This window comes from Malaclemys terrapin, chromosome 11 (assembly GCF_027887155.1).
Source record: "Malaclemys terrapin pileata isolate rMalTer1 chromosome 11, rMalTer1.hap1, whole genome shotgun sequence".
NCBI lineage: Eukaryota > Metazoa > Chordata > Testudines > Emydidae > Malaclemys > Malaclemys terrapin.
The window spans coordinates 24,781,346-24,796,783 of record NC_071515.1 but is presented as its reverse complement, the minus strand read 5'-3'; the positions used below and the strand labels follow the sequence as shown (position 1 = coordinate 24,796,783).

At 37.4% G+C, this 15,438-nt stretch overlaps 1 protein-coding gene across 10 annotated transcripts in view; it reads right to left on the bottom strand.

Annotated features, from left to right (window-relative positions):
* Positions 1 to 309: 309 nt before the first annotated feature.
* Positions 310 to 15,438, bottom strand: part of ANKRD44 (ankyrin repeat domain 44) — a 211,440-nt gene continuing 196,311 nt past the window's right edge. For 7 of the 10 annotated variants that reach the window (XM_054043995.1, XM_054043994.1, XM_054043997.1 and 4 more), the window contains 4 exons: positions 14,793 to 14,875; positions 13,200 to 13,282; positions 8,778 to 8,869; positions 310 to 4,952 (listed from right to left, as the gene is read on the bottom strand). In XM_054043995.1, the coding sequence (XP_053899970.1) occupies positions 4,687 to 4,952; positions 8,778 to 8,869; positions 13,200 to 13,282; positions 14,793 to 14,875 (524 nt within the window). In that variant the 3' untranslated portion in view covers positions 310 to 4,686. The remainder of the gene's footprint in view (positions 4,953 to 8,777; positions 8,870 to 13,199; positions 13,283 to 14,792; positions 14,876 to 15,438) is intronic. The other 3 variants (XM_054044002.1, XM_054044003.1, XM_054044004.1) reach the window with 1 other exon arrangement.

Sequence of the window (15,438 nt, the reverse complement as noted above, 5' to 3'; positions counted from 1 at the left end):
CATTCAGTAGTTGAAAAAGATACTAAGCTGTGCTTGAACAGATTCAGATTGGATTCCAAGTCATTCACTGGAATAAGTATTTTTTTCCTCATTTTGTACAGTCATGACATTTACTGAAGTAATTAAACTCCAATTTACTTAAGAAAACATTACAGACAAAACCCCACCAAAACCATCAAACAATATCTTATATTGTTTATAACAAATATGTTATGCAAAATATAACACTGGCACCAGATTTGTATCACCATGGTTTGTAAAGATATATTGCACATGCTAAAGCATAAAATAAGACAAAACTACAAAACATAAGGTTATTGTCTTTTAATATGTAGATCACTGCATAAGAAACGCATAGAATTACATTTTATGCACACTCTCAGATTGTCACTATTTTAAAACGTTCTGCCCTATAAACACTGACCTAAAGTTTACTTTTTGTGTAATAAGAAAGCCTTTTCAGCACTGCAAAAATTATACATAATTTCCTATAGAAATTTAGCAAATTAATTTTCATTTCAATGCAGGTAGAACATACAAAAAGAAAAAAACTACTTTATACTTTCCCAAAAAGGCTTGAAATGAAAATTTACTGGTATTATATTGCTTTGATAACACTCAAATGAAAAACAAAAGATAACAAGTTTCACAAAAAACTTCCAGAATACACAAATATAAAAAGGCACTCTAAAGTTTCTTACATGACAAAAAAAATCACAAAGTCGTTAATTCATCTCAACTGATACATAACCAAATTTCTCAACATTACAAAGGATAATAATCCATTTTATGTATTTGTTCTGATTTAATAATAAATCTGGCAGCTGTTTACTGCATAAAAAAGTACCAAACATACTATGATGCCCTTTTAGTAATGATAAACTGAAATTCCCATAGCTATTTCAATGTAGAATCATGGCAGATTTTAGGCAATTTGAAGATTGTAACTTTTGGTATTTATGATAGAGACTTGAGAACCATTCCTGCAATGAAGTCCACCTACAACTGTGGTTAAAATATAAACTAAAACCCTGATCCTTCACATAGAACCCTGGGGACGGACCAGTACATTCACACAGAGCCCCATGTTGTGTACAGGCACAGAGGTAGCCCCTATAACAACATTATAACTCGCCGAATCAGGGTTGAAGTGCCTCATCCTGTAACATTTATGCACATAAGTAACTTTACTCCTGTGAATAGTTCCATTAACTCTGTGGGACTGACTATTACAAGAGTAAAATTATTCCCATGTTTAAATGTTTGCAAGATAACGTCCTAAATCACAAATTTATTTCTGTAAGTGTGTACAAAGTATTGTACTAATAAAAATATGAGGGTGGGATTTTCAAAAGTGTTCAACATTTTACCTAACTCTGTTCCAATTGACTTCAAAAAGAGCAGAATTAAACCAAAGCTGACCACTTTTGAAAATCTCACCAAAATTGTACTTTTTTTCTCCTAAGAGTACTATGCTCAACACATGATTTTCCCAGTGCCCTTAAGAGGGTAACCAACAAAGCATATGTGATATCTTTTCTACGATTCCTGTAATATAGCATGCTTGAAATCACCGCTAAAACTGGATGGCCAGTTTGTAGTCAATGAGAAAATTTAGATTTGATTCCTTTGTCTTTGTTTTAAATACCAGATATACACTTTTGCTATTTGTAGATTGTACTCAATCCAAAATCCATTTAATTCAATAGGAATCTTATTCTGCTGACTTCAATGGATTTTGAATTGGGACCACAGAATGATCAAAGAAATTCAATAATCATCTAAAATTCTATAATGTTAGATATAATGGGTCATCATAAAATCAGCATTTATTGACAAATACCACACAGATACCACAATTACTTCCTACTAAAATATTGGTATCTTCGCTATCACTGTGTGGTAGCTAATAGGGAATGCTGACTTTTTTTAAATGACCACTGTGACTATTACCTCTGCATTTCTAGGGTAAGTGTGACCCTTTTCTCCTTCTAATAAAAAAAAAAAAAACATGGCAAATGAAGTTTTAAGTGTTTGTTCCATTTAGAAACAACAAAAAGCAAAATGTGGGATTTCCATTCACTTCTAAACAGACACCACAGAACCCACCACTCTTTCCATGTTGGTCTCTCCCCTTATTTTCAGTGCTTTAAGTAAAGTAGTTATTGCTCTTTAGCAATTTAAAAAAAAATCAAAATAGTCATACAGTACTAATGTAGGAGGGGAAAGCCCATGGTTCAGGTGCTTGGGATTTCCACTGCAGAAAAATATAGAAAAAGAGAAATGTGAATCCTTAAAGGGAACACCCCTTGAGTTTTTTTTAACTTTTAAGATTTGAAATTTTCTATTTCATAATATTCATAGAGAAATTAAAATCATTTAATTTTAGCAGGGCAAAATACAGGTAATGTATTATGTATACTACTAGATACCCATATATGCATTAAAAGTCTCACAAAGAATTACATACTTAAAATGTTTTTTTCCCCTTCATGAAGAATGGGAACCTGTCAACAAATTTTAGAAAATGTTGACATTGATTATATAGAATACTGTCAGAATTGGCAATTAAAAAAAAAACCACCAAAACTATTTTTTCTTTTGCCCTGCCTAAAGTGTTTACTGAGGAGACACCTCCCATCCTTCCAGCATAGACTTAAGCCTGCAAACAGCCTGAGTGGGAATCATAGGTAGTTTCAACAAATTTCTTTACTCCAAGCCACATTACATCTCCTCTATCCTCCCTGTGCCACATAATTTAGCTGCGTTATGATGCCCCCCCTTCCCTGCTAGGAAGTTGCGAGTTTTTCCTATGCTCTAATCTGTCGGATAAAGGGTGTTCGAGTGGTGCAATGCACAAATTCACTCTCCACCCTTTACCAACAGAGGCTGGTTGTTTCATCTTCACATTACATCCAGCCATATGAGTAAGGACCTGAGGTTAGTTTTGAGCCCATGTGGCCACACTACACACTCCCACCCTCCTCCCCACTCAGGCCAACAGGCTTGGCTTATATTCACATTTCATTTTGTGTTATGCCAAATAAGATTCACAAAAAAGGAGAACAAGCCATAGTTATTTTTCCTGGGCATTGGTTTCATTTAAAATAAATATAAACACATTTACATTAAAAGTATATGAACATTCTCTCTAGTCTGGAAAAAAATAAACTGTGGTCAACACATCATCAGTTAAAAACGTCAAGCTGTCAGCTAGAAATTTGTGTCATAAAATGTAAAATACACCCCAGACTATTCATTACTCAAAAAGTTTACATTTTTATTGTTTAGAAAAATTACTTCATTCTGTCACTTGCATTCAGAAAAAAATTAAAATCTTCCATTTAAATACTGAAGCATTTTGGTCCTCGTGGTATAGAGCTGGTTAGTTCATGGTAATTTATTTGCTTATTTTTTTAAAGTCTCAGTCTTCCTTTTGTACATCTGTTCCAGACGAGGAACGGGGTCCATTTGACCTAGAAGCTTTGGCAGGAGTAGAAGATATATTCACAATGTTGATGTTGCTTAAGCAAGCTGGTGTCAATCGGCTGTTCTAGTACATCATGATTCCCTTTCCATAATATGCTTTCAAATTTACTGGCGTTTGTTTGGTATGTCCACTTTTGATGTAATGCTTTCACTTGCTCTGTATTTACCTTTGCTCTATTCATTTTAACCCAAATATTGGCAAAAGTATTTAAAACCTGATAATGTTCCTGGTAAAAACAAGCTATATAAGTTTAGAAAAGAAAATGAAAAATATCAATTTAAATTGGCAACAAAATTTAGATGCATCATAAATCAACAGCTTATTTTTTTTCTGATCTCAGATTGGTGGTTAATTGCTCAGGTAACAGAAGCTCCTAATGACCCTAATTCTGTAGTGCAAATAAACCATATATATTTGTGCTGAATTGAAAAAAAAATCATGCTGAATCATGCTAACTTCACACAAGTAATTCCACTGATGTCAGTGGGGAAATATTGGTATGAGAGAGACAAGCAGGATTTGGCCTTAAATTTTTATATCACTATTCTTCTAATTGTGTGCTGTACCTAAGATCTTTAAAAAGTGCCTTCTGTATATTTAAGTGCTTAATACATGCAGAGTGTAAAATGTTTTATTTCCCTTAGAGAAGGTAATACAGGCAGTAATTTAAAAAGATGCACAACTTTACCTTTGGTTTGTGTAACAAACTATTATCTACCCAACAGAATCTTTGTTAACTAGGAAATAGACAACAATGAGGAGAGGGTTGGGGTTCTTTCTTGGAATCTAAGAAAGCCACATTGGAAAGACATCTGTGTACCAACTATACAGCTAGGACATATGAATATTTTATACAACAGTTCCCTGTTCATTTGTGCTGTCAAAAAGAAAAAGGCATTTTCTCTTTTTCTACTTAAAAAAAGAGGTAGAAACTTTCATAGGAGCACTTGGGGCCTAAAGAAAACACGGTGAAACTTGAAGCTACAGAACATAAACGTGAATTCATTCAAACGAAAATCCCTAACTTCTGTATTAAAGGCTAGATTATTTTTAATGTTACTAATCCTTCCAATGCCTAATTCCGGAAGTTTCAGTCAATAATAATACTTTAAAAATATAATGTGGGATTCAAGCTTTTTTAAAAAAAAAACAAAAAAACCCCAAATGTAATTAAGAAAAAGCTTTGAATACCAAAGTCAAAACGTTTCAGAATCGGAATCATTTTCATTGTACCCATCCTCTGTTCCTATATTGTTACTCAAGGGTTTACTGTAAGAGTTAATGCTGCCCATATTGGAGCCATCGCAGAGATGTGTCCTGCTTAAATTGTCTTTTTTAAAACAAACGAAGTTGAAAGGCATCATTGAACTGGAAGGAGAAAAAGGCATCATGGTAGCCAAAATGAGTGCCAGGCAGTCAGCCACGTCTTTGTTAGGAGCGCAAGCCAGGGCTGGCGTATGACCTGGGCACAAATGCAGACAAGGCAATGGTTAGTACTGGGAGTACTGAGAAGGGAAATGAGCATTCCTCAAATACATCTCTAGATGACTTCATAATAAGGAGATGTATGTTTAGTTACAATCATGCCAGGCAAGACAGTGTGTTACTTATTTTAAATTAGGCATGCTGGGAAAATACACAATGTATGGAGTGTTTAAGCTAATGTGACCACAAAAAGCACTATTTTAAAAGTCAGGCAGCATACAGCCTTCACAAAATGAATAAAAATATTTGGTAAACACAGTTCCACAACACAGACAATATGATTGCAAAACGACAACATAAATAAGCATATGGCACTATGAACTGAAGTTGATTTCCACTTCAGTTCATATGAACAAATCACATTCTGAGAACAATGACCTTCAGTTGAAGATAAATGTGCATTACATAAAAATATTAAGTTCTGCATTAATGAATTTTTAAAAGATTTTATAATATTGATCAATTGAGTATTTTAGAGAGTAATGTATCTAGGAATTAAGTTATCAAAGGGACTAGCCACCCCCTCCCCCAACACACGATATTTACAGTAAGTATGACTGTATTGCTTATTATCCAAAATTTACCTTCCTGTTAAGAGAAGAATGGTTTTATTCAGGAAGCATGAAATATATTTTTTAAAATTAAGTAAATGTAATAAGGGCTTGGTGAAACGAAGAACTGGGAAACTACTAATGGCAGCCAATCACCCAATTGCAGAGTTAACTTGGGCTCTTATTTGGATGTTTGTTCCACAGCTCCAATCTACTCACAAAAAGCTTTAAAAGACTGGGTTTTGCTTACAAGTGGGTTGCTAATCTTTGCAGTGAAGACACTGGCTAAATCACTCAAGTTCAGGGCCTTCCCACAATTCCCTCTGTATGCCCAGAAGGACAAACAAGTTCTCCTACAATTCACTGGGAATCAGAGTAGCTAAGCTTACTGTACCACTAGGAACCATGGGATACTCCTAGCAGTTCGCACAATTTAAGTATAGCACCACTATGGATGCAGCCAAGCGGACATCCTCAGGTATGGCTTTGCAGTGTGGCCACTCACACCTGAGTTTGGCCAACCATGGTTCTTACACTTGAGTGCCAATCACTGAAGTTAATTCTGCAGTGAAGACGTACCCTCTGTGGGTTTCATATACAACTACAGCCGAGCAAATAATTTGCAGCTAATAATTATTAGTAATAATAATAATTGATTAATTTAACCTTTTTTTCTTTGGGTACTATGTCCATGAGCAGATCATGACTTCCTAAAATGTATTCATTAATTTGAGTTACTCAGATATGTTTTTGTACTTTGGTTTGGTTGCTGTTGCTTTAAAATTTCTAAGGATGATAATAAATAATCCATTACAAGTATTTTAGAGTGGAGATAAGAAATTTGAACTGTGGTGATTAGTTATGATCACATGATATTAGTTTTGTTCTATGACTGGATAAGTGTGACATTTTTTTAAATTTGGAGGTTGGCTTGAAATCCCTCAGTGAGAGGTAGATGAGGAGGATTAGGAAAATCTGAACCTTTTCCTTTCAGGGCAGCAAAGCCTTATCCAAGACACCATTCATCATTACAGTGCTTTCAGACGTATTGCCTGTGTGAAGAGTTTAAATTTAATCTTCACTCTTTATAGTCACACAAAAGTAATTGGTTTTATATTAGTTGTAAAGAGTGTGGGGTTTAGAGCCAAATCTGGCTCATTTACTTCTTTCTATCCCGAGCTCTGGCAAAAGATTTTCAGAGCCCCATCCTTTGGCCACTTCAAGAGATGTACTATCTCAAACAAAACATACCACTTCTAATACAAATACTAGAGCCTGGAAAGTTAAAACTGATAAAACTTGATAACTCATACATTTGTAGAAAGTGGCTTAGGCAAATTCACTTTTACGTTTGAGAGAATATTTGAAGAAAACGTTTGCAGTATTCATTACTCTAGGTACAACTTTTGATACAGTAAGTGAGACTCCAGTTATTTATTTTTAATCAGCTGCCAAATGCTATTTATTAATTGGGTTCTTGTTTGTAGTCATATAACAGATACTTCAAGTACACTTTTTCAGGAAGATGGGAGCCAGGCAAACAAGTGAAAGCTCGGGCATAATTCCATTCAATTAATTGCTTTTTTTTTTTTTTTAACATAAAGAATGTTTAGATTGCTGAACAAAAACAATCTTTGTCGATTGCTTTATTAAAAAGAGAAAAACAGGGCCAGCCTGAAATTGTAGCAACACTGCTCTTTAGGAGACTCAGATTCAGCAATGACCTTGAGGTTCTGACTCATCAATTTGGTGGAAGTTTTGCAAGCCATGGAAATGGTTGGATCCTGGGAATAGTATCCTTTCAGGACTGCTCTTCAGAACGTTCTAACAGCAAATCGATGGAGTGGCAAATCAGTGGCATTGAGAAAAGCAATGTGTCTTTGCATTCAGCTACAATCAGGTACCACAACAGTAGCCATTCACTAAAAGCATAAGGGTGAGGTGAAGGGTAATAAAAGGAAAAAATTAAGCAGTAAGATTAAATAGTTTAGAAACCTTCTGCTCCTCCCAGATCAGTTGGAGGGAATGTAGAAGATTGCATGCTATAATAAATGGGACTGTGGCAAACAAAAAATCTTTAGGAGTTATCTAATGTTATTGGTACAATTGCTTAATTCTGTGAAATATGCAGGAGCTGTTCATTAGAATACCTGTAGTAAACAGGTAATTACATTTAGTTAATACATTTTATTATCATAATTAGTGCTACATTTTGGGTCAGGCAAAATTCATTCAACAGTGCTCCACAGGTTTTTTTTGTAATAAAACATGATATTTTAGTCTTGATGTAATAGACATTCTTCTTACAAATGCATTTATTTGGGACCAAATCCTGTCCACAACTTAGATCCAGATGACTTTAATAGAATTAATTCATGCAGTCTGACAAGTATAATTTGGCAAATAAGATTAATCGCTTTTATAGTGTTTTTCATCCATAGATCTCAAAGTGTCTTACAGTGATGGGTAAAAATTATTATTCCCACTTTACAGGTAGGGAAACTGAGGCACATAAATGTTACATCAAATACTTAAATGCCATTGAGTCAGTGTTGTAAGAGAAACCAGCTTATTTCAAGAAAGAAGGAATTTTAAAGGTTAATTTCAGAATACCAGAAAAACAGAGTTTTGACTTTCCCTTACAGATATTTTGTGTTTAGAAAAAGGATTTCATAGATGTCTGAAATAAAGTGTTTAATTGGTGACTAAACTTGAAAATATGTTTCACACTGTAGTCACAGTTACTACAGGCTGGTAATAATTTGTTAGCATATCAGATTTGGTCAGAAAATTTGATTATTAACTTTGATCTCAGAATGAATTGGGGTACAAACAAACAATTGCTGATGTTTTTTCTCCTAACCATTAAACATGCTCTGATGAGATGTATAATCCTTAACTCTAGAGCAAGGAGTCAGAATTTTCTGTTGCCTTTTGCATGTTTAGAAAATTCAAACCACCATTGCACCCAGGGGTTAAAGAAAGACTAGCCGTTGACAGCACATGCAAAATTAACATTAAGGGGACTGTTGTGATGTCTGCAGTGTGTTTGATATAAAATATACAGAAGTAGTATCCTTGTTTGGGTATTTATTGACTGAACATCTATATAACTGAACATCTTATTCACAAAGGAGTATAGGCATCAGTGTTGTCTAATTAACCAGTTGGCAGGTCTATTTCTTTGGTCACTTGTAAAAATCACCTTAGGTGATCTTCTTAAGACTGTCCAATTACATTGTTTCACTTACCATTTTCATCTACCGCTAGTACGCACGCCCCCTTAGCCAGCAACTGCTCAACCACCATTTTTAGGCCATTTCGTGCAGCAATATGGAGAGGTCTACAAAACATAACACTCTAGATTCAAGTATGGTTTGAAATATATTTGAAACATCTGGTTAAGTAACACTTAAGAGCATGTTCAGTTGCTTTTCTGGATCCTCAGAATTGTATTCTAGATAGATTTTAAATAGCATCACCTCTTTTAAACATAAAATTTTAATTCCACATCTATAAAACATCTTGTTTTTACATACAGACAAGAATGCACACACATGCTCTTTCGGAATGTGCATGCACATATATGTGTGTATAGATAGATAGAGGGGGAACTGATAGTGACCTTGTATATAGTGCACGCATAACACTTTTCATTATAAAATATTTAGTTGAAAAGCTCTCACCCCTCCCTTGTTTGCAGCAGGCCTTTGATATTTGGCAGGGGAATTGACCTCAGTCTAGCAAAATGCCTTTACTTTGTCCCATCTTCAGTTTGGCTAAGATATCAGTTTGGCTACGATGAAAAATTCACTATTTCACTTTCCTTTTCTGCAGGAAAATTATGGCAGAATGCCAGAATCATTATACATTTTGTTGCTGGGCTCTTTCATTGCTGAAGTAGCAGGGGGTGGAGAGAATCTACTCAGCACTGTTGCAGTACATCCCAACTGGTAATCAAGGCATCCCTTCTCTCCCCCTGGAGATGGACTGTGGTGTTTTCACCTCTTCTCCAGGGGTGAAACCTCCATCAGCCTTCCACACATGCCCTCTTGTCAGTGGGAGCAAATAAACCCCTCAGTCTACAAGACAGGTCTTGATCCTATCCTTAGATATGGGTGCATCATTATCTGCAGCATTGCCGACCCCAAACATTCAAAAACCACGAGTCACAGATTACAGTGCAGGCAGTGACAGGACCCCTGACTGGTCTAGGCCTATACAATTTGCTGTATTGTCACCTCTGGAGAACTGGCTCTGAGCTCCCCTGGAACAGTATTTGCTGCACTTCCTGTTAGTCTGGGAGGTGAACAGATCTGGCTAGGGAATTCCCCACTGAGCGAAGAAGTTCACCACTGAGTTGTCAAACTCCCACTCATGGTCAGTGGCAAAGTGCCTGCTGAGGCTATTTGCAAGCCCATTCTTGGTTCCTAGGAGTACACTGCTGATAGGGTAATATGGTTATTGATACACCAGTTCCATAAACTTGACAGCTTTTATACACAGGGGAATGGATCTCGCATCTCCCTGTTTGTTTACGTAGAATACGGTTGTCCTGTTGTCTGACATGAGAATGTAGTGAGACTGGATTAATGGTAAGAATGCCTTGCCTCCTTCTTGGACTGCTCTGAGCTCCAGAGATGTATGTGTATCCTGGTTTCCAAGGGCATCCAAGTGTGACCATCTATGTGAGCCTCCAAACTAACAAAGAGGTATCTGTGATTATTATCTTGCTGGGTGTGGGGGATAGAAAAGGAATGCTCATGCACACTTGTGCAAGATCTTTCAGCAAGTCAGAGAGGCCCTTATTGTGGTGGGAATTGTTACTACAATGTTTATGCTGTGTTTGCTCAGTATATATGCTGTTCGAAGCCAAGCCTACAGGCAACGGAGTTGGAGTCTGGCAAATGGAGTTACTTGAGTACATGACTCCAAATGACCCAGGAGAGTTAAACAAATCCAGACTGATGTCCAAGGGTTGTGCATAACTTGATCTCTCAGGCTACCCCCGGCTTAGAATCTGTCCATAGGAAGATAAGCTCTTGCTCTGACTGAGTCTAAGGTCACTCCTATGAAATCTATAGTCTGTGTCAAAGTCACAGTAGACTTTTCCATGTTCACAAAGGTTCCCAGAGATGCTAGGAGACAAAGTAGCAATGAGGTCAGTGCTATGACTTTTGGACATGTCCTGCCTTTAAGAAGCCAGTCGTCTAGGAAGATGATGGAATCACCTTATCCGAGTGGCGCTGCTATTATGGAAAACACTTTTGTGAAGACCCTGGATGCAGTTGATAGACCAAACCAAAGTAGCCTGTATTGACAGTGGTTGGGACCCACCAGAAATCTGAGGAATCTTCTGTGGAAAGGGTGAATATCAGTGTGAAAGTACAAATCTTTCATATTGAGAGCTGTGAATCATGTGTCTTTATCCACGGATGGTATTATTGTTGCCAATCTAATCATGCAGAATTTTAGCTTGCAAATAAATACATTGAGTTGCTGCAGGTTGAGAATGGTCTCCACCCTCCTCATATTTAGAATAAAACCCTTTTCCTTGATTTGCTTTTCCTTGCTCCCACTGGAGGAGAAATTCTACTCCTAATGTAGGATCGCCTCATGAGAATGGTCTCTGAAGAGAGACAGGGAAAGAAATTTTGGTGGGGTTGGGAGCCAATGGTATAACCAGAATGGATGATATCTAGCACCCACTTGTCCTTTGTTATTGGTCTTTGGTGCTGTGGATGCAATAGGTCCCATGATACTGCCTACGTCTCTAGCGGCCTCTGGTATTCTAGATGTTGATGTAGTCATACTGGGAGGCCTATGCACAGGGAGGTCCTCTGCCCCTGGATCTGAAGCCGGTCTTAAGGATTGTTGCATCGCTAGGAGTTTAAACTTCATCCTCCTATTGTTTCAGAATCTACCCTTGAAGGAAGTGTAGATCTTGCACTTACTGGGTATATGAGCATCTCCCAAACAGCAAAAGCACTGAAAATGCCTGGCACTGATCAGGACAACCTCACTGCAGGAGAAGCACCTTTTAAATCTCTGGGACCCCAGCATCCCCAAACAAAATAACAAAAAATAATTTCCTAAATGGGGAAAGATTTGAAATCTCTAACTATATCTATGAATGAAATTTTTTCCTAAGGGAAAGGGAAAAAAAGGGGGGACAACTGTTCCAACAACTATAAACCATATAAAATAACTAACTATATACTAACTAGCTAACTAACTAACCGCTGAATACTAAAGAGAACAGATACACAGTAGACTAGTGATTCTCAACTTGCGGCCCAATCAGCACACAGCTGAGGTCCATGTGACATCCTCGGGGCTATACAGGTAATACTGGATGTGGCCAACAATGGTAAATAGATTGAGAACCACTGCAGTAGACCCTGTCTTAGGTCACAGGTGATTGAGAAGGAACTGAGGGCAGTTCGCTGTGCATCCCCATATAGCCTCTGTGTGTGAGGTGCATGCACAGGCCAAACGGGCACTGCTACCAAACAGCCTCGCACGTGAATTGGCGCCCCCACAGGGACTCTACTTGAAGAAAAAGAAAAAGTTATTGCTAGCTTTCCTTCATCAGATCAAGCCAGGAGAACCCATTCTCTCAGCCATAAAATCTGAAAAAGGACCATTTTTCTTCAGGACCCATTGTGGACATTACACTAGTTGCCCTTCTTTCCTTGGGGGCTAGGAAGGAATTTTTCCCTTACCACCAGGTTGGTCAAGACAGGGTGAGATTTTTTATTTTTTTTGCCTTTCCCAAAGTAGGTTTGGAACCCAGTGGGATGGGGCAAGGCCAGGAGATTAAGTTATAGTGTCACAATTTAGTATATAAAATGCAGGACAGATGTCCAGTGCAATGGAAGGATTACAGTTATTGGATAAAATGGATTGGAAAAGGATCTGAAGGAAAGTATCCCTTAAGGGAGCTGAAGGAGGAGGGTTCGGGGCTCCTATGTCTGGTATAGTGGGGAGCCAACTCTCCTCCTTTTCTAACCCCCCTTTAGCCCTCATATGAGGGAAGGAGGCGAGGTCCAACCAGGCTGGAGATTATGTGGAAGTGATTAAGGAACTGATGATGACCTGCACTGTACAATTTATGGCCGGGTACTTCCAGATATTTTAAGTGAACAAAGTTGCAGCCTAATTAAGCCACATCCACTGCCTCGTATCTTTCTTTTGGTGTGGCTGGACAATGTGCGGATCAGATCCTAGTACTTTTCTAAAGACCATAGCGGGGGGGAAAGTGTTGCTCTTCTTTAACTTACTTTGTTTAATCTGCAAGGGATAATACTTTTTTTTTTTTTTTTTTTTTTAAAGACACTAGGAGTCACATTCAATACAACAGGCTAAGATTTCTGCTTTATTGACTGGAAAACCTATGTTTGTTTTTAAAAGAATAAAGCAGCTGATCTTCACAGAAACACCTTATACTACATGCTCCATAGGACTAAATATAGCTCAAGATATTTCAAAATTCAACAGTTTTCAGATATTCTACCACAGTGAAACATTTTAAGATTAATTTTTTTTTAATTACACACTTATGAAAAATCTAAGTAACGTTAACTTGAAATTCCAAATCTGAATTTTCTGGTAAAAACAATACATAAGAACACAAGTGAATAAATAGTAAAATTATTTCAGCATTTACTTACGTCTGCAATGCATTATTTTTTGCATTAATAAGGCTCTGTTCTTGGATCTTGTCAAGTATTAACAAGGCACATTTTTCATGACCCTAATATTAAAAATAAAATAAATAATGTTAATTTGCAGAGGGTTTTAAAATTGAGGCAACATAAATTAAAAATCCAAATCCAAATTAAATGCATTTAGAATTACAAACATGCTTCTGAGTTTATAAAAGGGTGCATATTTGATGAATGTCAAAGGCCAGGAGAGACAGATTGCAGTCCCTACCATTATTACTGGGTGAATTTTAAGTAATCCAAATGTGCCAATTGTGGCTTTTTTCCCTTTAAAACACTGCATGTCTTATACATATAGACCCTACTTTAAGCTGTATTTGAATCCATGTCTTCATGAAGCAGTAGTGATCTTTTGAAAGAGCAGTTAACTGATTGTATATTTTTTAAAAATAAATAAGCAATATTTAGCACTAGTAATAGTACTTCTTTGACCTTTAAATGCCTGATTGCTTATGCATTTTAATTAGGCAAAGAAACTTTAAATAATTTTTTTCAGTTAAATAGTGAAGAAGTATTTTCCCTCTGTATGATAAGGGCACTATTGACAATTAAACTTTCCAAAGATTTTATTAAATAATGCAAAATTGGGCCACAATTCTGCAACTTCTTCTGCATACGTGCAGGGGTCAGCCTGGGCAGAACAAGTTGCAGGGTTGGGGCTTTGGAGTATAGGTGTCTAGCACAGCTGTCCATATTGTACCATATGTACCATATTAAATGTACCATATTAAACAGCTGATATGAGATGCTAACAAATAAAGTAGCTGATGCATCTTTATAAATTGGGGAGGGGTGTACAGTGGGGTATGGCAAAGAGGTTTTGAACAAACTTGATCACTATTAAAACTCCCACCTATTAAAAGGTGCAATCGAAAAAAAAAAACCTGTTAAGGGAATGAGAGCATTTCTTTCTTGCTAAGCCAGGTAGTGGCAGCAGAAGACTAGGAGGAGAGAGGAGGTGACGCCTACTGAGGTTACTAACAGGGCTGGCTCCAGGACCAGCTCAGCAAGCAGGTGCTTGGAGTGGCCGACGGAGAGGGGTGGCACATCCGGCTATTCGGCGGCGGGTCCCTCACTCCCTCTCGGAGCGAAGGACCTGATGCCGAAGAATGAAGCAGCGGCGTTAGAGCCACCGCCGAAGATCACGATCACAGCTTTTTTTTTCTTTTGTTTTTTGCGCTGCTTTGGGCAGCAAAATCCCTGGAGCCAGCCCTGGTTACTAAATATGTGGACACAGAGCCTGGAAAAGAAAACCATGACCTAACCTGATCTCTGCTGTAACCTTGCTGGATAGGCCGGAGAGCAAGCCAACTCTACTACATTTCCTCCCCACCCCCACCCCCCAAGTTTGCGTACATCACAGCTTCATTGCACTCAGGATTTCATTGGCCTGAGAAACGAATGTCTTCAATACTCTGCCAAGGCCTTGTTTTAAATACCTCTTCAATGCACACACATATATAGTATATAATGCGAGTCAGTGTGTGTGTGTGGTGGTGGTGGTGGGGGGGGTGTAGTCTACAAAGTTCCTTAACATACTTTACTGCTAGCCAAGTGCAAGGGTGTATTCAAGTCCTTATCCTTTACAGTCAGATCAGCCTTGGCACTGTTCACCAAAAAATCTGAAATACAGAAACCAAAACCATAGGATAAATCCTACAGACAGATGCACATGCAAACTGCAAAGGAGAAAATTAACTCCAATCTCCATAATATGTGCACACAGTACTGTACGTGGTCAAATAGATCCTTATTCTATATAAACCATACAAATGCGGAGGGAAAATTATCAATGAACAAATTGTAATTTGTGCAGTTAATCAGCAATCAAACCAAAGCTAACAGCTGGTTGAAAATGGAAAACTGTTAATTAAATGTTCACTTTACCCAAAATTGTCAGTTCAAATGTATTCATTTTAATTTGACTGATGAAATCTGCAGCATCAGAATGGCAGTTTTGGCCTGAAACAGTCCACCCAGTTAACAACTGTGGATCCTGCTTTGAAAGGATTAAGTGGGTTCTGCTGACTCATTATATCTTTGAGGGGGATAATGGGTGTAGCAATTCAGGATGTGGGCTACACAGTCAAGTCTGGAGAGAAAGTATGAGTTAATCTTTGTTATAGGGTTTTTAAAAAAAACAATAAGTCCAGACTCAACTTACAGTTGCCCTTTCAAAACAATA